This window comes from Protopterus annectens, chromosome 11.part0 (genome assembly GCF_019279795.1).
Source record: "Protopterus annectens isolate FY-2018-M chromosome 11.part0, PAN1.0, whole genome shotgun sequence".
NCBI lineage: Eukaryota > Metazoa > Chordata > Ceratodontiformes > Protopteridae > Protopterus > Protopterus annectens.
Genome location: NC_056745.1, coordinates 846,887,421 through 846,909,461, shown reverse-complemented (window position 1 = coordinate 846,909,461; position 22,041 = coordinate 846,887,421). Strand labels below are relative to the sequence as shown.

Below are 22,041 nucleotides of genomic sequence, written 5' to 3'. Positions count from 1 at the left end.
CTGTGTTCCCAGATCTCTTACAATGCCTTCTGTGTTCAGTGGACTACCATTGATGTGGTAATTCATGGGAACTGGGTTTTTCCCAAAGGGGATGACAACATTTTTTGGCATTGAGCTTAAGGCCATGGTTCTGGCACCAGTCAATGGTCTCAGTGAGGCCTTTCTGTTGGATGTCAGCATCACTTGGGGAGTTAATAGTTCCCAACTTGCAATCATCTGCAAACTTTGTCAGCCAGAATCCTTTCGTGTTGGCCTGGACGCCAGAGAACTAGATACCAAACAGGAGAGGACCCAGGACCAAACCCTGGGGGCATGATCTACCCTTCACAAAACTGTGTGGGATCCAGAGTTTGGAGATTTCTGTATCCTTGTTTATTAGGTCCATGATGATGCATTCCATAGCTTTGCATATCAGATAAGTACTGAAGTCTATTCCATATAACCTACTGGTTTTCTTTTACTAGAACAGATCAATCTACATCAGGAAACAAATTAAACTAGATAAAGGGCAAGTTCATCACCCAGGGACATCCCTCTGCTCTTGACTAAGCTCCTCTGCTGGTCAAGCAATGCAGTCCCAGTTATCCTTCAAATATAGCTTTGAAAAGTGAATGGGTACCCTTTTACAGGCCTTACTCTTTGAAGGGGATTGACAGTGTCATTGGCAAGGTGCATACAACTTCTTATCAAAATGCCTTGTATATCTCCCCTGTAAACGGATACATGTAGTGCCAACCATCAGTGCAAGATCATTCACCATTCCAAATGTTTTGAATTTAGGAGGATGGCGACAGCTAAAAAAAAACAAAACAAAAAAAAAAAAAACAAAAACAAAAAAAAGTTTCAATTCTAAAATCAAAAGGAGGGAAAAAATTCCAGTGACGTGCAAACGTCACCTTGCCCAAACATACAGAAACCCCACTTTGGGTACAGACCTAACATTTAATTTGGGCAATATCTCAAAGCACATACCACACTTTCTTCAGGTTGGGAGAGTGGTTTGTGGCAGACAGGGAGTTAGGGACCACTGACATGCACTGGTGGGAAAAAAAACACCCATGATATCTAAACATCCATGATATCTAAACACCCATGATATCTAAACACCCATGACACCTAAACATCCATGATATCTACACATCCATGATATCTATACACCCATGATATCTAAACATCCATGATATCTAAACACCCATGATATCTAAACATACATAACATCTAAACACCCATGATATCTAAACATCCATGATATCTAAACACCCATGATATCTAAACATCCATAATATCTAAACACCCATGATATCTAAACACCCATGACATCTAAACATCCATGATATCTACATATCCATGATATCTAAACACCCATGATATCTAAAACACCTGTGATATCTAAACATCCATGATATCTAAACATCCATGATATCTAAACACCCATGATATCTAAACATCCATGATATCTAAACAGCCATGATATCTATACATCCATAATATCTAAACACCCATGATATTTAAACACCCATGATATCTAAACATCCATGATATCTAAACACCCATGACATCTAAACATCCATGACATGTAAACACCCATGATGTCTCTGCATAACACTATCATTCTGCCACTTCAACTGGAAAACTTGTTTCAGCTGTTCCCGTCAGGGGTCGCCAAAGCAGATTTGTTTCTATTTCTTCCTGTCCTCTGCATCTTGCTCTGCCACACCAACCACCTGCACGTCCTCTCTCACCACATCCATAAACCTTATCTCAAGCCGTCCTCTTTTCCCGTTATCTGGCAGCTCCATCCTTAGCATCCTTTTCCCAATATACCCAGCATCCCTCCTCAGCACATGTCCAAACTATTGAAGTCTCACCTCTCTGGCTTTGTCTCCAAACCATCCAACTTGAGCTGACCCTCTAATATACAGATTCCTAATCCTGTCCATCCTAGTCACACCCAATGCAAACATCTTTAACTTTAGCCACCAGCAGCTTCAACTCCTGCTGTTTTGTCAATGCCACTATCCTCAACCCATACAACATAGCTGGTCTCACTACCCTCTTGTAGGCCTTCCCTTTCACTCGTACTAGTACCAGTCTGTCACAAATCACTCCTGACACTCTTCTCCACCCTGCTTGAGCTCTCTTCACCTCTAATCCACACTCACCATTACTCAGAACTGTAGATCCAAGTATTTAAATTCATCCACCTTAACCAACTCTACTCCCTGCATCCTCACCACTCCCTCTATCCTCCCTCTCAGTCACACACACATTATTAGTCCTGCTGATCTTCATTCCTCTCCTTTTTAGAGCATCTCCCCACCTATTCCAAGGTCTCCTCAATCTGTTCCCTACTCTCATTACAGATCACATCATATGAAATCATAGTCCATGGGGACTCCTGTCTGATCTAAACTGTCAACCTGTCCATCCCCAATGCAAACAAGAAAGAGCTCAGAGCTGATCCTTGATGTAATCCCACCTCCACCTTAAATGCATCTATCACTCCTACTGCAAACCTCACCACTGCCACCACCATTAAATATACCACTCTTACATACTTCCCGGCCACTCCAGACTTCCTCATACAAAACCACAGCTCCTCTCTCTGCACCCTGTCATATGCTTTCTCTAAGGCCACAAAGACACAGTGCAATTCCTGACCTTCTCTATACTCTTCCATCAACACCCTCAAGGCAAATATCACATCTATAGTGCTCTAAAAGCATCTGAAACAGTCCAAATGGACAATATCCGTCAAACACAGCTAGGAAACACCATATTACAAACTACTTTTAACAGCTATTCTTGAGAAACCTGACATTTTTAAAGCATCAGGGGGAGGAGGAGAACAGCACCATTAACTACATCTTTCCTAGCAAGAACAGCATGGAAAAAAAATCTACAAACAGACTAAATGTTACCTGCCAATAACAACTTTCTAACCTTGCAAGCTAGTTCAACTGTATACACAGCTCTGCACACTTTCCAATTCCATACCAACTGAAATGTCTAAAGGAAGAGAGGACAGGGCAACCTGTACAAGTAAAAGTAACAAATACACACATTTTTACACACATCCAGAAAATCATCTCTACTTCCGCATCACACACAAGGCTGCAGAACATCAAACTGAATTAAGCTGTAGCACTCCAATATTAGTTTTATGTTTGCAGCCCTACACAGAAAAGCACTGTAAAGACAAAACTTACCCTCTGAGCTCCATGCATAGTTTCCAACATCTAACCTTAGTGCACGGTACTTCTTATTACCATCACGGACTCGCAGAGTATGGATATGGCGAATCTCAAATCATTGAAAACTATGACTCAACTACAAATAACATCCCAGACACTTTGTACTATGTGTATGCAGGGGGGCAAGCCCCCCTGCACCCCCCATGGGGGATCTGCCCCCCACACCCCCCGTAATTAAATATACCAACTCCAAGGTTGCACTACAGTGGGGGAAAAAGGTAATTTCCTAACCACTTGGGGGGTGCAGGGGGGCTTTCCCCCTGCATAAACATAATAAAAACATTGTGGAATGTTATTTGCAGTTGCTTCATAGTTTTCAATGATTTGAGATTCGATGAAATGAGTTTTCGATGAAATGGGTTTTCGACGATTTGGTCTCGATGGTTTGCAATTCAATGAAATGATAATTCGATGATATGAAGTGGAACCATATATATATATATATATATATATATATATATATATACATTTTATTTTTTTTTACCACAAATCGTCAATAGCATACAAGAAGACAGGTACTATTTGCACATGGAATTATCTATACTATGAAGAAAAACTCATTAACTGTTGAAACACCATTCTCATGATAGCTCCATGTTCTACAATAGAAGGAAACATCCGGCTTCAGAAAAAAAAACATTGTAGATACCATCATTACCTTACAAAGTAGATTATCACTTCCGCCTCCATCCCAACTAAATATCCAAAGCCCAAGCTGCTAATCAGTCTTGGGACACTGGTATCTCATTTTGGACACACTGCTCTCATACCATTGGATCATTATAAAATAATTACTTTCTTAACAGGAAGTTTTGCAATCCAAAGTATTGCAGATAGGGTCAGGTTTATGAAGTGATGCTGGGAAGTATAGAAATAAAAGTTTATGAACGTTTAAGAGCATTTTTCCAAGAAGAATGGAGAAAACAGTTATAACCACAGCATAAAATCCATGCCTGGCATGGTTACATTTTTTAAATAATTTTGGCACCTTTTCTCTTCCCTTCTGCACAACACTCCTTTAATGTAATTCTTTATTAGGGGATTAAAACTAGTTATAGGGCCTGATGCTCTGTATATAACTGAAAAGGAGTCTTTACAATTAACAAGTAGAAAACAATTCTCCCAGCAACCACCATAAAAATTGCTCCATATTTAGCTCGTGTATATTAAAACAGTAAACACAAATGCATAGCAATTAAACTACGTCAGCCATTTCTCCAAGATAAAAGGAGCTCAGAAGCATTTATATCCTTCTGCATATACCTGTAACAGACCATAGCTAATGATCGCCCCCTTCATAAATAATACCAACAACATGAGCTTTGCTGCAAGAGCTCATTAGAGCATAGATTTTCCATTTTTCAGTAAAAACACAAAGTTGAATTAGACTTAAAATGCTGTTGAGGTGCTTAATTGATGAGTGACCATGCCTTAAGGCCTGATATTGTCTTTTCAGTTTAGATGAATTTGGATTGGAGACAAATAATAAAGCATAATTCTTTTGGACTGGAGACAAATAATAAAGTAGAATTTTTTTCAAACCTCAGGTCCCCCCTACTGATAATATTTACATTGGTTCATAGACTGTGTCTCAGTGAGCCACAGTCAAAACACAGACAAATCTCTTGGCCCTTCATAGCAGCTGTAAGGTCCAGTATGAAACATGCTAAGGGGGGGGCCCTCAAGCCACAAACATACTTTTCTGCTGAAGAATTCTGGACTAAGCCAAAAATAATGGGGTGACAAAGGACCAAAGTCATGGAAGTTTGTATATAAAGAAGTTAATCAATTGATATTATTTGTACCCACATACATACATACAGTTTCAACAATAAAATAAAGTCTGGCATTACTGCGTTCATGTAAAATTAGGGACAGTCTGCAAAACTCTGGACAGTTGAAAGATATGGCTAAAACCCTCTCATGGCACAGTCCACCCCCTCTATTCCCAATGATTTGCCAGAAAACCACAATTTTTATGAGGAACAGACTAAAAATATGAGGAACAAATCTGGACATTCTGTGAAATTCTGGACATTTATGGAGGCATTTAAGAAGTATGGTACCAGCATTCATTTACGAATGTTGACACTGTATTTGTGGTATACTTCTCAAGTTCTTTACTCAATTACTTTGGACAAAGGTACAAATAATGGGAGAATAAATATTTGAAAACAGGGGCAGTTTTTAAATATTACTCAAAATTAATAGATTAACAGATTTTGCAATAACATGCATTTTCTGAAGAAAATTAAATATAAAACTCTAAAGATTGGTATTATGATTAACTGTGATTTTTTTTCCATTGTTCTGCAAATACTTTTTTTCCTTTCTGAAGATCACAGGGTTTGTGATCAGCAGGTAGTGATGACACAGAAGTGTAAAAATCTGTCTTCGCTAATGTAATGCCAGAATTTTAACACATGGCTGTATTGCATTTGCGATCTTGGCTGAATTGTTGAAGCTCGCTACTTTTTGAAGCGAAGACCATTTTTTTCTTCTTTAGCTACAGTTTGCATGAGTGCACACCATTCCGCTTTAGGTGTGGTGCTTAAGGCCAGCCCTGTGTATGCGCTACAGTTTATTTAAAAAGAGGAACAGTCCCTGACTCTTAAAATACACACACACACACACACACACACACACACACACACACACACACACACACACACACATACACACACACACACACACACACACACAAACACACACACACACACACACACACAGACACGCACAAACTTGTAAACCAAAGCAAAAGCACAGATATGCATGCATGGACTCACTCAAACACATGTACATGTTCTTACACACACACACACACACACACACACACACACACACACACACACACACACACGCACACACACTTTTGTGTGAAACGTTGTATCCATTTGCATATTAGAACTATGCAAAGTAAGACATGTAAACTATTATAGAACAATGAGAAACAGGCAAACCATTATATTTTCAAACACGAAATGCATATTGGAACCAGTCAGTGGACCTGCATATATAGCATACAGTATGCTACTCTGACAACATAACATTGATAGAGTAAAGAAATAATCACAACTAAAATAAGCAAATGCATTATTTTATTTAACCCATTATTAGATAATGACAATATATATATATATATATATATATATATATATATATATATATATATATATATATATAACTAATACTGTAAGGAGGACACTCCTTTAAGTAAGTTTTTTTTCTCAGTGTATCTGTGCAGTCGAAAGGTAAAATGTTATTCTTATAACTACCTATGACCAAGTTACCAGAGAAATGAAGAATGTTGTAAACCTATTGGTGCTGAGGCATATCATTTTTCTTTGATACTAGTGAGATGAATTTGAGAACAGAAATGGGTTGCTAGTGAGAGCAGGTTTGGAGAAAGGCCTGGTAATTTACTGCTCTATTTCTGAGGTAAAACCTCTGTGGTTGGTTTGAATTATGTCTATAGTGTTGTCATAAGTTTGTTAGTACTCAGCACCACTACAAACTCACATGCAGATGTTTTGTTTTTGCTGGTAAATAAGGACTTGCACCTACTTTAATGGCTTAATTTGTTTGTGTTTCAGTGACCTGTGCTGGAAACTGTGACCTGACTCAGTAGCTGAAAAAGAAATGTCTTTTTCTCCCCCATCTTCAGATTTAATGACATCAGCTGCAGAGCCTTACAAATGCGATAGGAAAACATAGCGTTAGTGTGAAAAAAAAATCAGCACTTTGCCAGATGGTCAGAGCAATATTGACAGGTGGGCAAATCTTTTCCATTTGATATCAGCCATGTCTGTGTCCCTTGTGATGACAAAAAACTTCTTCTTCTCATCTGTAGACAGCTGTTTCCATAATCCAGGCTACCACGCATGACCCACCAATCATAAAATGCTTTTATTACTTGTTTAGAAGCTGAGCAGCTCAGATGCTAATGTAGTGAATTACTTTAGGACCAGATACATTCACAGTTCATTTATTTACAGTAACTCAGTTTCAAATCAGCTCCTTATTCTTTCCTTTGATTTCTTGAATTCCTTGTCACTTTTCAAACACGTTTGCTGATAAATTAGTGAGAATATTTACTTTTATCTTTTCTTTCATTGCTTACCACAACAGTCCTAGTCACTGTGCATGTTTGACATCACTATTGCTGTATTCTTTTTCTTGCTGGAAAATTTTTTGAAAGTGGTTTTATAGCAATTAAAACATTACTATCAGAAAAGTTACTGTTTTGCTTGGTCCCTGTTATGACATATATCATGATAGTGTTTGACTGTATCACATATACCGTAATAGGCATCTAGAAACCCTCACTAAGAGCCCACAGCACAGCATTTTGACACCATGATCAGTGATCCATCAGCTTTTTTGACTTTATCTTCAGTTTTAGTTACTAACAAACATAATCAACTTCACATTAAAGAATGCCGCCTCACTATTTCTTTTAGGCATATAACACCAGCTCACATATTATTTCGTAACCTGTAACGAGCAGAAAGAAATGGAATTGATGCCGAAAACTTCAGAGAATGCAAAATTACTGCAAATACCTTTTCTTTGTGTAGATTTCAGCAAAGCAAAATACTAATTCTTCTGAGATGACACCTTATTGTTTAGTAGCCAAAGATTACACCTTATTGGTTAGCAGCCGAAGATGACACCTTGTTGGTTAGTAGCCAGTGATTATACTTTATTGCTTAGTAGCCAGTGATTATACTTGGGTCTACTTTATTAACTCGAACGTTCAAAAGTTTGAATGCATAAAGACACATATGCATCGAACTCTTAAACGTTCGAAAGTTAATAAAGAAAAAGAAAATACACAGAAAAAAAATGTAGGCAGGGGCAAACCCCCCTGCACCCCCACACCCCCCGCTACTTAAATATACCAACTCCGAGATCGCACTACATTGAAGTAAACTGAAATCTCCACCAACGGAGATTTCCCTTTACAGTTTTTGATTGCTTGCACTTTCGATGTATATGGTTCGATCCATATGTATTCGCAGTTTTACGCTTTTGCGTAAATAAAGTAGACCCATTATACTTTACTGCTTAAAAGCCAATGATATTATACAGCTTTCTGGGGCATGAAACATTTTAAGATACCTGAGGCATGGCATGAATCACATTAAAACAAAGTAATCTTGAACAAACATACTTTTATTTTTCAATACTTTTGCATAAATGTATTTTTGAACATTTGCATTGTGTAGTATCATTTGCAGGAAAGAATAGTTGTGTAAAATCTTACCATAACCATAATTGTCCTTCTCTTCCAAGCTGCAATATTCAAAACCCTTGGTTATTCTCTGCTAGCTACCCAAATGGCTGACTAGTATACAAAAGCTTCTAGCAACTGCTAGGTACGTGGGACATCTGATGTTGGCTGAATGAGCATGGTCCATAAAAGTGACGTCTGCATGTACCTTTCCTCAGAATTGAATGACCCAGTCAGACCCCAGTCCCAGGATAGCTGTATAAGTCCTGCGTCATCCAAGAAGGGATAGTTTTAATTGTAAAAGGGGGTTAGGAGAGAAGGAGGGAATGAATACTGCAACATGGAAGAGAAGGCCATCTATGGTTATGATAAGATTTTGCACAACTATTCTATATCCTTCTGTTCTCATGTTGCAGTATTCAGAATCCTTGGGTGAGTGCCAAAGCTCAAATGGTAGAAGAGGGGGTTGGCATATTTCCATGAAACCATGTAGAATTGCCCTAGCAAAATCCCACTCTACATCTGGAAATGTGATCCAGTCTATAGTGTTTAGTGAAGGTATAGCAGATGTCCATGTAGCTGCCTCTAGAATGGAGGCAGCGTCCAGTCCTTTAAAGAAGGCTCCAGATGAAGCCATGGCTCTAGGGAAGTAAGCCTTAATTTTTTAATTTAGATGTTTTCTATGGTAAGTGTAGCAAAATAATATAGCCCTGGAAATCCAGACAGAAATGGTCTGTTTTGTCACCGCTTTCCCCAGAGCTCTGAGGTGAAAGGAGACAAATAATTGCTTTGATTTCCTAATGCACTCGGCCTTGTCAAGGTAAAATCTAAGCTGTCTATGAACATCAATGGAATGCACGTCTCTCTCACTGTCATTCTGGGGATGTGGGAAAAAGATGGGCAGGTGAATACCTTAGTTTAAGGAGAGTTCATTGACCACCTTGGGCATGAAGGATGGATTGGTCCTCAGGGTCACTCTAGCCTTTTGGAAGAGGAGAAAAGGAGGTGTTGCCATGAGGACCTGGAGCTCTGAAATTCTTCTGGCTGATGCCAGGGCAACCAGGAGTACAGTTTTCCAGATACAGTATTTCAGAGATGCTTTAGGTGCTGGCTCAAAGGGAGCAATCATAAGCTTCTCTAAAACGTAGTTCAGGCCCCATGGAGGTGGAACCAGCCTCCTAGGGGTGATGAGATGCAGTACTCCCTTGAGGAATAACTTTGCAGGAAGACGCAATGCTAGAGGAGGGTCAAGAGACAGACAGGCCAAAACAGCAGCAAGGTGGGCCTTAACAGAGGGATATGACAACCCTGCTTGCAAGAGTTCACACAGATAGGACAGCACTAAGGAGTCCTCACCTTGAAGTGGGTCCAGATGTCTTTGTAGAATCTATTCCATTTAGGCAAATGAGATCTCCAAGTATTAGGTTTCCTGGCCTCCTGCAGGACTGTTAGCATGTCCTTGGTGTAAAGGTGCCTGTAAGGGTCTGAATTCTATCACTCACAGAGTTAGGTCCAGAGATTCCAAGTTGGGATGGATTATGGATCCATTGTTCTGTTTGAGAAGGTCCACACTGTGAAGTAACTTGTGATGATTGCCCCTGGCTAAATGCAGAAGATGGGGGTACCAGTACTGTCTTGGCCAAAAGAGGGGTCACCAACAAGACTTTTGGTTTTCCCACTGGATTTTCAGTAGGATTTTTTGAAGGAGTGGGAAGAGGGGAATGCATAGAGAAGCATCCCCTTCCATGGGAAAAAAAGTGTCCATTGCCATCAGTAGGGGACTGGGTAGCATGGTGCAAAATAGTGGTAGTTGTCTGCTCAGAGGGGATGCAAATAGATTTGTGGTGTACCCCACTTGTGCACAATGTCCAGGAACACATCCCTGTGAAGCATCCATTCATGGGATTATGACATGGACCTGCTCAAAGTGTCTGCCTGAGAGTTCTGTGCTGAAGGGATATTAACTGCCTGCAGGGAATCCCAGGCTTGGAGAGCAAGTCTGCATACTAAGTAGGATTTTGTACCCCCTGTTTGTTCACATACCACAGAACTGTAGTGCTGTCTGGGAACAATTTCAAGGGTCCTTGTTTTAGGATATGTAGGAAGGCTCTCAAAGCAAAGATTGTTCTCATTTCCCTGATGTTAATGTGCTCACACCTGAAGGTGTCTGACCAGGTACCCTGCACCCTCAGGCTGCCCCAAAGCAGCTCCCCAGCCCAGATCTGATGCATCGGTGTACATCCCCTGAACTGGAGAAAGGGGTTGTAAGGGAAGCCCTGGGTTCAGTGTGGCTTGATCCACCACCAAAGGATATCCTTCCTTAGGCTTAGAAGGAAGGGAATGTTAAAGTCCAAGGGGTGTGAGCGTTGGGTCCTTTGGACCTCAAGTACCACTGTACTTTTCTCAGGTAGAGTCTTGGCAATGGTAGCATTGGAATAGTGGAAGCCATATTATCCAGTAATCTGAGATATTGCCTGGCTGTCATAGCAATGGATGGAGGACAGAGAACAGGTATTGCTTTAGGTTTTCCAACCTTTTTTTTTTGGGGGGGGGGGTCATGAAATAACCCTTTTCTATAATTTCAAGACCCAGATATCTGAGGTAATGCTTTACCAAACTGGAAGACAGAGACAAAGTCTTAGAGACAGTGGAATGGAGTCTGGGGGGTGGACAGCAAAGGCAGGTAGTCACAGGCTACCTGCCCTGTATTGCAACTGAGGTTTCTGGGCAGGAGTATGAGCAGGCTTGGAAGGGGTCTGCTGCTTCCTGGTGCTCTTTCTGCTCTTAGAATGTGGGTTTGGAGCAGACTGTTTTGTAATGAACTGGACCTTGGTGGGGTAGTGCCTATGAAATTTGAGGATAAAGGAGACAAACAGGTGTTTGAGGTCCTGGAGTTTCTTCCCCTTTTGTTGAAGGGTCTTGAATAGGTCAGCCACTTTATTCCCCAAAATGGCAGAATTATCCAGAGAAGTGTCTAGGAGTTTGGCCCTAATATCATCAGGTAAGGGCAGTAGTCCTAACCATGAATATCTTCTAAGGACTGAGGCAGAGGCTGCAGATCTGGCAGAGGCTTCTGCAGCATCATAGCTGCATCTAATTGAATGTCTTGTGACTTGAGAAGAAAATGAGATGAGGCTAGATATTTGAGCCTTGGGAGGTGAGTCAGGGAGGTCTGACAAAAGCTTGGTGACCTGAAACACAAGGCCCAGGGCAGACTTAGACATATATGTCTGGTAATTTACTGCCCTAAATGCCAAGGTAGCAGAAGTGTAATCTTTTTTTTCCAATATGCTTCATTGTCTTCCTGTTCTTGTCTTGCTCTAAAGCAATGGAAGGGCCTGTCTGGACAGCTGTCACAAGTCGAGGTTCCCCCTCAACGGTGGCTGCCGATGTCTGCGAGACCTCCATGGACATGCTTTCTGCCCTAGGTTCTCCAGCCTCCAGCATGGTACCCACTATACTTACATCAGCAGATTCCAAATGTTCCTCCAGGCAAATGTTGACCATAGGAGGCACGTCGGATGAAGAGGTGCAGCAGCAGGTTCAGCCCTGGAAACGTTGGCCTTCGTTTTGGGTGGCTCTACTGTCTGACTGGATGGCCCTTCCATTGCTAGCATCAGGCATTTAAGATCCTCGTTTTCTAAGTAAACATTAAGGATATGCAGATTACTGCAGAGTGTCTTACGTACGAAGGTCTGACAGATTGCGCAAGTTTGATAGTCGTGTGTAAGCCCTAAGCAGAAAAGGCAGAGTTCGTGGGAGTCCTTATGGGGAATCTGATCTCTGCACCTGCACTTTCCTTTCATAGATGAAATGAACCTAAACAGGCATGCAGTGACCCAAAAGAATCAGAAAAATGGACCCAACAGGGTACTTATCTTTTAAATTCAAAGATCCAATGGCAGGGACAGCAGGAAGAACTGACGTTCGACTGGCAACAGAGAAGTTTTGGGGAAAGGTACATGCAGACATCACTTTTATAGCCAATGCTCCCTCAGCCAATATCAAATGTCCCATGTACCTAGCAGTGACTAGAAGCTTTTGTATAATAGCCGGATATTTGGGTAGCTAGCAGAGGATAACCCAAGGGTTTTGAATACTGCAACATTAGAATGGAAGAACATATACTGTTCAGTGCTTCAGTCTTAAGACTAGATGGTGATTCCCTTATAAAAACAGCTGACAAACATTCTATACCAAAGTGAAACACTGCAAAATATATGCACACTAGCCTATAGATAAAGGTACTACTCAAGGCACATACAGTAAAACACTGTATGTGTATTCATTGTAGTCTACAGATAAATGTACCCTAGAAAGCATGTACAGTGAAACAACTTTACATATATGCATTTTAACCTATTGATGAAAGTACTACAGAAGACACACGCACAGACACACACACACACACACACACACACACACACACACACACACACACACACACACACACATACACACACACACACATACACACACACACACACACTGTGAAATGTTGCATATATATATATATATATATATATATATATATATATATATATATATATATGTTTTCTAACCTACAGATAAAAGTATCATCATAGGCACATACAGTGACATATTGGGCACTTTGCCATTGTAGCCTAGATGAAGGTACCACAGAGGCACAAACAGTAAAATACTGCACATACACTCAAACATGGCCATAGATTAAGATATGATAGAAGTGATAGAAGGTAGACACAGTGAAATATTGGCTATACAATCCTTCTAGCCTACAGATGACATTACCTCAGAAAGGCACATACAGTGAAATACTGAACATACACTCAGTTTAGCTCACAGATGAAGGTACCACAGAAGGCACATACAGTAAAATACTGCACATACACTCAATCTAGCCCATAGATTAAGGCATGATAGAAGTGATAGAAGGTAGACACAGTGAAATACTGGCTATATACTCCTTCTAGCCTACAGATGACATTACCTCAGAAAGACACATACAGTGAAATACTGAGCATACTCAATTTAGCCCACAAATGAAGGTACCGCTGATAGCACACACAGTAAAATACTGCACAAATACTCAATCAAGCCCAAAAATGAAGGTACAGATAGCATATGAAGTGACTAACTACACATATATTCAGCCTAGCAACCAGATGAAGGTATCATAGAAGGCACATAAAGTGAAATACTGCACATATACTCAATCGAGTTTACAGCTAAAGGTACAAAAGAAACATACAATGAAATGATGCACATGTACTCAATCTAGACTAAAGATGCAGGTACCACAGAAGGTGCAAATGATGAAATACTGCACTTGGGTAAAAATATCAAAATACCACATCATCGAATATGAATTCATCAAGATGACATCTTCAAAACTTTAAAACACTGAACACCCGGAACGCCAAAAGCCATCCCAGGAAAAAGAACCACTTGGCCACCAGGACAAAAAAACAAACAACAAAGCAAGTAAAACCCTCCAAACTGGAGGGCTTCACCTCCCACCACCTTCCTAATTAAATATACTAACTCCAATATTGCACTGCAGTGGGGAAAGGGCAATGCTCACTGTGGTGGCTGGGGTGGTTCTTTTCCCAGGGTTTGTTTTCGATGATCCAGGTGTTCGATGTTTTAAAGTTTAGAAGATGACGTCTCCATGAACTCATCTTCAATGATGCGGTGTTCCGATATTGTCAGGTAGACTCCTGCACATATACTTAAACAAGCCTACAGATGAATGTACATAATGCAGACAGAGTAAAACACTGCACAAATACTCATTCTACCCCACAGATGAAGGTGTTTTAGAAGGCACATATAGTGAGATACTGCACAAACACCCATTTGAGTCCTCAGAAGAAGGTATAGAAGGTACATACAGGTTCATAGGTTCATACTAGGCTATCTGCCCTAGGGCATTTATAAGCCTAGCCAGAGTATGTTTGCTTTTGCCACCCATTTTAAATTAATTTTGCTATGCCCTTTTTCGAGGTTAGTATACTGTGCCTCTGTCTAACAGTAACACAGAAGTGATACCCGGGGCAAACCTATGATCGCCCATCCACTCATCAAGACTAACCTGGACTGAGATTTTATTCCAGAGTGAAGGGAGCCTCTGGGTTATGAATCTGTCCCTCCAACATGTCCTATTTATTTCAGTGCTGAGGTTCAAGTCTCTCGAGCGTGTAGCTCGATGGGATTTGGATTTTTTGAGGTGCAGCATGTCCCTTAATTCTGGGTTGGACATGGCTTTATATGTCAGGCACAGGTCGCCTCTGAGCAGGTGGTATGCCACTGAGTAGAGCTGGAGTTTCTTTAACTCGGCAGCATATGGCATCTGTTTGAGCCCTTTGATCTTCTTGGTGAGGTACTTTTGGGGTCTTTCCAGTTGCTGCAGGTGTTTGGTAAGGTACATCCCAAAAGGGGCATTGTACTCAATTATGGGCCTGATGAGGGATGAGTAAAGAGGCACTATGACCTCCCCTAATCTAGTTGTGAATCCCTTCATGATTAGGTGGGCTATATAAAATGTTTTTCTAACCACTTTGGCCACGTGGTTGTCAAATGAGAGATTGCTATCAGTTTGGGTCCTTAATTACTTCTTCTGTACTTAATGGATTACCACATATGTGGTAATTTGTGGGCACTTTGTTTTTGCCAAAGGGGATGACTATACACTTTTTGGCGTTTAGCTTGAGGCCATGGCTCTGGCACCAGTTGTCTGTTTCTATGAGGCCCTTTTGGAGAATGCTTGTGTCGGCTGGAGAGTCGATTATGGCGCCCAGTTTGCAGTCATCTGCGAACTTGGTCAGCCACAGTCCTTCTGTGTTGGCCTGTACCTCCGAGAAATATATACCGAACAAGAGAGGTCCCACAAGGCTCAGTCCTTGAGCCAGTTTGCAACCCATCTAGTGACATAGGGGTTTATATTTAAGCTGGTGAGCTTATCTATAATGCCCGAGTGGGGTATTGTATCAAAGGCTTTTGCGAGGTCCAGGTAGGCTGTGTGGATCACCTTCCCTTTGTCAATGGCCTTGGTGACTGTTTCAAAGAAGTCAACCAGGTATAAGAGGCAGGATCTGCCCTTAACAAAGCCGAACTGGGTAGGATCCAGTGTCTGTAGGTCCCCAATATCTTTATTTATTTATGAGGTCCATGATGATTCTTTCCATAGCTTTGCAGACCAAGTTAGTCAGGCTTATGGGGCGATAGTTTCCAGGGTCCGTTGAGGCACCACCTTTGTGGAGAGGGACCACTGTTGCTGTACGCCACTCTTTGGGTACATATCTTGTAGTAAGGCTGAGATTGAACAGTAGTTTTATGTTTGGGTTTAGCTCTTCTTGGAGTTCATGTAGGATGCAGCCCAGGACACCGTTTGGTCCCACTGATGCTGTGTTTTTTGCTTTGGAGAGGGCGGCTCTTACCTGAGCATCTGAGATGTCAGGGGGGCAGCACTCTGCTGGGATAGATATTTGCCCTTTTGGTGGGGAGGGGGGGAGAAGTTTGCGATGAACCTGTCAGCTAAGATGTTGGCAATGTCTGTGGGTTCGGTGTATTTTTTTGTCATTTTGGACTAATTCTGAGCATATTTGGGAATTCCCACCCAGGTTCCTAACATAACTAAAGAAAGCCTTGTGATTATCCTTAGTGTCCTGTGCAATTTTTCTCTCGAAGCTGGCCTTAGACGATTTTATAAGTGCCCTTAGTTTTTTGCTAATACTGATCAGAGATGCCTTTCCTTTTTGGGATTTTGCTCTATCATGTAGTAGCTTCCTCCTTCTATTGTATAGTTTGTTTATGGCTGGGGTCCACCAGACAGGACGTCTGCCTTTGGAGGATTGGGTCTTGGTTTTATTTGGGATTGCATGATCCATGCATTCCTGGAGGTGTTCATAGAATGCATTTATAAAGGATTCTGCAGTTTGGGCCGTATTTTCCACAAGCCCGGGGGCTTTGAAGGATTCCACCTTGGTTTTGAGGAGTGTGAAATTTGCTTTAGAGAAGTTTTTCACTGTGGTTTTCTGGGCAGGTGGTGGAATCGGGATGTGAATATCCAGTGAGATCAGTTTATGGTCTGATCTTACCAGTGAGGGATACACTTCTGGTCTGGAGCATAGAGTGCCCATGTTGGTGATGATCAGGTCCAGTATGTTTTCCCCTCTTGTGGGAGTGGTAACAAGTTGTTCCATAGCATTTGAGTGTATGAATTCTAGGAACCTTTAGGCTAGGGTGTTGGAGCTAGAGTAATGCTCCCAGTCTATGTTTGGGTAGTTGAAGTCGCCCAATATAATGGTGTTTGGAGAGACCTTCATATTTTCCAGTGTTCTCAGGAAGGCCGAGTGGGGTTCCTGGGTTTGGGAGGGTGGTGTGTAGCAGGCAATAAACTGGAAGGCAGTTTTACCCACTGTTAGTTGCACATGGATAGTCTCTGATGCTTCGCGCTTTGCCACCAACCTGGAGGTGTGGGTATCTTTGATGAATATTGATGCACCCCCTCCTTTTGTGGTTCAGTCCAAGTTTTGGGGCCGAAAAGCATGGTATAAGGTATAACCTGGTAGTGCTGGGGTGCTCTCGGGAGCCCTGAACCAGGTTTCTGTTACTGCACAGATATCGATGTTCTCCATGCTAAGGAGAGTTTTGTGAAATACTGTACATATATTCAATGTAGCCAACAGATAAGGGCACCTTAAAGGCACATATAGTTCAATACTGTACATACATTCAATTTAGCCCACTTATGAGGATAATATAGAAGATACGTGCAGTGAAATACTGCACATTCACTCAAACTAGTTCACAGATAAAGGTATCACAGTAAGCACACAATGGAATACTACACATATAAAAAACCTACCCCTCAGATGAATATATCATAACATATACAGTGAAGTAGTGTATATATACTCTCTAGACTAGATATGAAATCACCAGAGACTGCAAACGTAAATGTTAACTTTTCTTGGTATTATATGAACAGTTTAATTTTGTGATTCAGTACAAGCATTTGTAACACATTTAGTTCAATGACATACATTAATTTGAAAGTTCTAAACTCACTTTTTAAGTTAAGTGCAACCCGGTCATTATCATAAGGAAAATAGCAATCTCTGCTATGAGTAGCATGAAGAATATAAGAATGTGAAGAAATCCTTGATCAGTTTACAGTCTCAGAGTGTCATGCCATACATCTAGCCATTCCAGTCTACAGATTAGTGCTGCCTGGAAGGATTCATAGTTAGTGCACATCTATACATCTATGTCCCTTTTGCTATGTTAGCAGCTACATCTAGTGACCTATACAGACATATTCAAAACATGCTGTAAGTAAACTCAGACAGTTCATCTTCCCCTCACAAAGAACAAAAGCAGTAAAATGATATCCAAAGAGGTCAAACATCAGCAACTGTTCCGTAATGCACAACTGAATCAACAACAGGAGAATATAAACATACAGGCAAACCCTGTTTATACTACACATAATATATGCTTTATATTATACATATATTATATTAAATATGTTTAGCAGTATTCATGGGTAAAACCAGTTGTTGACAGCAAATTGAAGTCAAGACTACAACTGCACTGAATTGGAAAACCCTACACTAACTGGAAGAGAAGTAACTGCAGGAGACCTTACCCATAATGCTTTTGATCTGTTATTCAGGAGTCTGTCAATATCATGGGCTGCCTTTTCGACCAGCTCATGGGCTTTATTTTGCTTCACTGTATACATATCTTTCTTCTTCATATAAATCTGCAAAACAAAATATAAGAATGAAAAAATCTGTACATGATGTGTATTTTAAAGAATACACTTAAAATCACAATAACACCTTTAATCAGATACAGCGACAGGGCTAGCCAGTAGGCAGTGTAAACCTTGGCTCTAGATTATTGCCACTCTTGAAGGACACTCTGACCTCATATGCAAAAACGGGGAAAAGAGGTTGTGGTTGGATGGCTGGACCTTTAATCACATTATACATGAGCCAAGCATACCTTTTAACAGTTCAGATTTTCTCCGAATGTTTAGAGTTTTGGCTCATATTTTTGGTCTGTTCCTCATAAATTTTGTGGTTTTCTGGCAAACCACTGGGATGACCTAAGGGCTGAACCTTTAAATAAGTGTATGTTAAAAAGAAACCTTGTTGCTCTAGCAGCTTTCTAAGTTTATAACAGTGATATTTAAAATATGTCCCTATTTTTTGGGCCTTTCTCCCCTTATTTCTTCATTTTTTGTCAATATTTCTTGCACTAAGAGGTTGAGAAGTATGGGGTCAAGTATGTTTTGGGATAGAACCAATCACCATAACAATCTAGTATGGTACCAAGCCTATCTCACCACAGAACTTACTCCCAGTCATACACACAGAGCTTGAAACATAACTGTAATAATGATATGACAGCAGTTAGAAAACTGGCAAATAGATTTATTTATTTTTTCTTGAAGAATAATTAATGAGCCAGGAAGAAAAGTTAAAAGGGATAAATGCCTTCAGTGGTGAGAGTTCTGCTTAATTCAGGTCCACACATGAAAAAGAAGGAAAAACTTTATGGTATCTCCAGTGTTAACTGCTTAGCTAATTCTCTGTGTTGCCTAGTGACTTAAGTGATCTCCTATACTTTAAATGCAAGGTCATTTTTTTGAGCTGGCAACTCTGGGAAATGTTAAGTACCTTATTAATGGCACTGTCTCACACATTATTCTTTATTTACCATCTCTGACTGAATCTGTTGTTTACTTCTTTCAGAAATAAGAACTTAAAAAAGAAAGTACTAATACAGAGTTCCTTAGGTGTGAGTCTCTACATGTATGTGCGTCTGCCTGTGTGCAATGAACAATTGTGCTTTATTAAGCCTTCTGAGAGATATGACATGATAACCCGGAATATATATTTCAGCAGGTTCCATTTATTACATTTACATGTTATTTTTCATGTTGTAGCAATTTGCCCCTTACGCATAATTGGGGCTTTTGGTGATCTGCCTCATCTAAGTGCCCGTGATGTGCAGTCCTCTGTTATTCTAATAGCATGGAATATGTTTTCTGAGGTTAACCTTTTCTTATTCTGCCCCACTTGGTTTCAGTATGGTGTCTTCACCCAGCTATTGTTGTTCTAACCTGTTAATTCAAACTATAATGTCAATCTCAGGCTCTGTTATGCATACTTTCCTCACTGCCCCAAGTCATGTCCACCTATCTCCTTCTTCAGAATGGATTCTATCTGTGGCTGTCCACCACTGCACTTTTTTAACGTATGGCCCTCAAAGAACTAAGAAAAGCTCACCACTCTAGGCATTTATCGTTCATTTGTGAACCTACTTCCTCCACCCACACCTGTTGTTATCTTTCATCTTATTATTATGTTCCATTCTTTTCTAGCACATGCAATGTCCTGAGTACACTGTCATCTGTATCGTAGATAACTTCTACAGCTGTAGCCCACAACAGTGCATTCCACACTACACATTTTAGTATTTCATTTAAATGTTTATGCTTAGTGTACTTTGTCCACTAGACCACTGTTTCACATATTATCAGACTGTAGGCTGCATATGCAATGCAGTTTAATTAATGTAGCATGCCTTGGCATTCCATTATAAAACTGGATCACAGCATGGTGCTTGAGGGCAGTGATGGCAGCTTAGGACGTAAAACCTACTGCCATTGCAGCTCTGTAAGTCCTTGGGTATGTTCTATCCCCATCTCATTACAGCTCATTGGATGTGTTCTCCCACACCACATTATCATTATTATTAGGGGTTTCTTCTAAGTGGAAGCACTTATATAATGCCCTGCGTCTTTGGGAACCCAATTCTTGGTGATAAGCAAACACACTATTTTAAATGTTTAACTTTGCATCATTAAAGAATTGAAAACTATTGCTATTATTATTATGTTTTGTAAATGACAGTCTTAGTTACTGAAAAAAAAAACTGTGGTTATGCAGTTGTTGAGAAGAAGATTACTGTCATGAGCCTGAGATGATATTATACATCACTGGTATTTTTATTTTTTATTTTCACTAAATCATCAACAGCATGCAAAAAACATTTCCTAGTTGTGACCACTGCCATATGATGTTCCTGACTGGGTTCTATGAATAAGGCTATGGAGTGAGCACCAAACTACAGTTACATCAAGAATTATGTATTCTGATTCCAGCTGTTTTACTGCCTTACAAAAAAGCATAATCTGTTTTAGACAGAAACCCACTGCTAGTCATCATGTCTTTCATTCATTTCTGAGATGGTGTGACTTCTGAGTTAGAATAAGTGCAGGCCAACACTAAGGGACTCTGGCTAACAAAGTTCGCAGAAGACTGCAAACTGGGAGCCATTATTGAATCCCCAAATGATGTGGATACTCTACAAAAGGGATTTACAGAAACAGATGCTTGGTGACAGAGCCATGGGCTCAAGCTCAATGCCAAGAAATGTATAGTTATCCCCAGTGGGAAAAAACAGAGTATAGCTGGAGTTTTTTAAGGCGGTCAGCGTAGGTGGCAGTACACTAAACACTGAAAGTGTGATAAGAGACTTAGGGACACAGGTGGTGGACAGTGGTCTCACCTTCGATAACCACATCGCCACAACAGTCAGGAAATCCTTCTATGTGGCATACCTCATCACTAAGGGCTTTTCATCCAGAAAAAAGGAGGTCATTGTCCCACTGTACTCATCCCTCATTAGACTCATTATAGAATACAATGCCCCATTTGGTATGTACCTCTCAAGACATCTTCAACAACTGGAAAGGCCGCAGAAATACCTCACTAAAAGAATGACAGGCCTAAAGCAGATGCCCTACGCTGACCGCCTTAAAAAACTCCAGCTATACTCTATCGCATATCATCTACTCAGAGGCGATCTCTGCTTAACATACAAGGTCATTTCAAGCCCAGAGCTGTTGGACATGCTACACTTAAAGAAATCCAAATCCCTCAGAGCCACACGCTCCAGGAATCTAAACCATGTCATCACAATAAACAAAACATGCTGGAGGGATAGGTTCCTGACCCAGAGACTCCCCAGACTCTGGAATAGACTGCCCATACATGTCAAGCAGAGTGCCTCTTTGGCCCTCTTGAAAAGGAACCTTGATGATTGGATGGGAGAAAGGAAATTCACCCAGGGGATCACATCAGTCACCCTGCTAGACAGGGTTCCAAGAAGTAAATAGTGTGGGAAGAAATAGCCAGGGATTTTTTATGGCTAGGCTTGTATAGGCCCTAGGGCTGATAGCCTAGTACCAACCTCTGAACCTATGAATATGGCGTACAGGGGTACACAGATTCCAACATGACATACACAGGGGGCCTTGCAATTGGTTAAAACTGCTCACTCATCCCTGGCACACCTAACTTCCAAACTAGAACACGTATTCTTTTTTAGTGTCTGATAATGACTTTTAAACCATTTGAGACCACCAGTTATAACAATGTCAAATATGACCAATCTGAATTGATACAGTTTCCTTGTACTCACTGAGGTGAACAAAGCATCTAAACCATTTCCCCCTGATTTCATATGAAACTGAATTGGTTATAAATGGGC

The 22,041-nt window shown here is 40.6% G+C and overlaps 1 protein-coding gene across 4 annotated transcripts in view; it reads right to left on the bottom strand.

The window, feature by feature from the left end:
* The window catches only part of CACNA2D1 (calcium voltage-gated channel auxiliary subunit alpha2delta 1), a 3,475,830-nt gene that overhangs the window by 2,758,866 nt on the left and 694,923 nt on the right, over nucleotides 1–22,041 (bottom strand). For all 4 annotated transcript variants that reach the window (XM_044088264.1, XM_044088265.1, XM_044088266.1 and 1 more), the window contains exon 3: nucleotides 18,122–18,238. In XM_044088264.1, coding sequence (XP_043944199.1) covers nucleotides 18,122–18,238 — 117 coding nt within the window. The remainder of the gene's footprint in view (nucleotides 1–18,121; nucleotides 18,239–22,041) is intronic.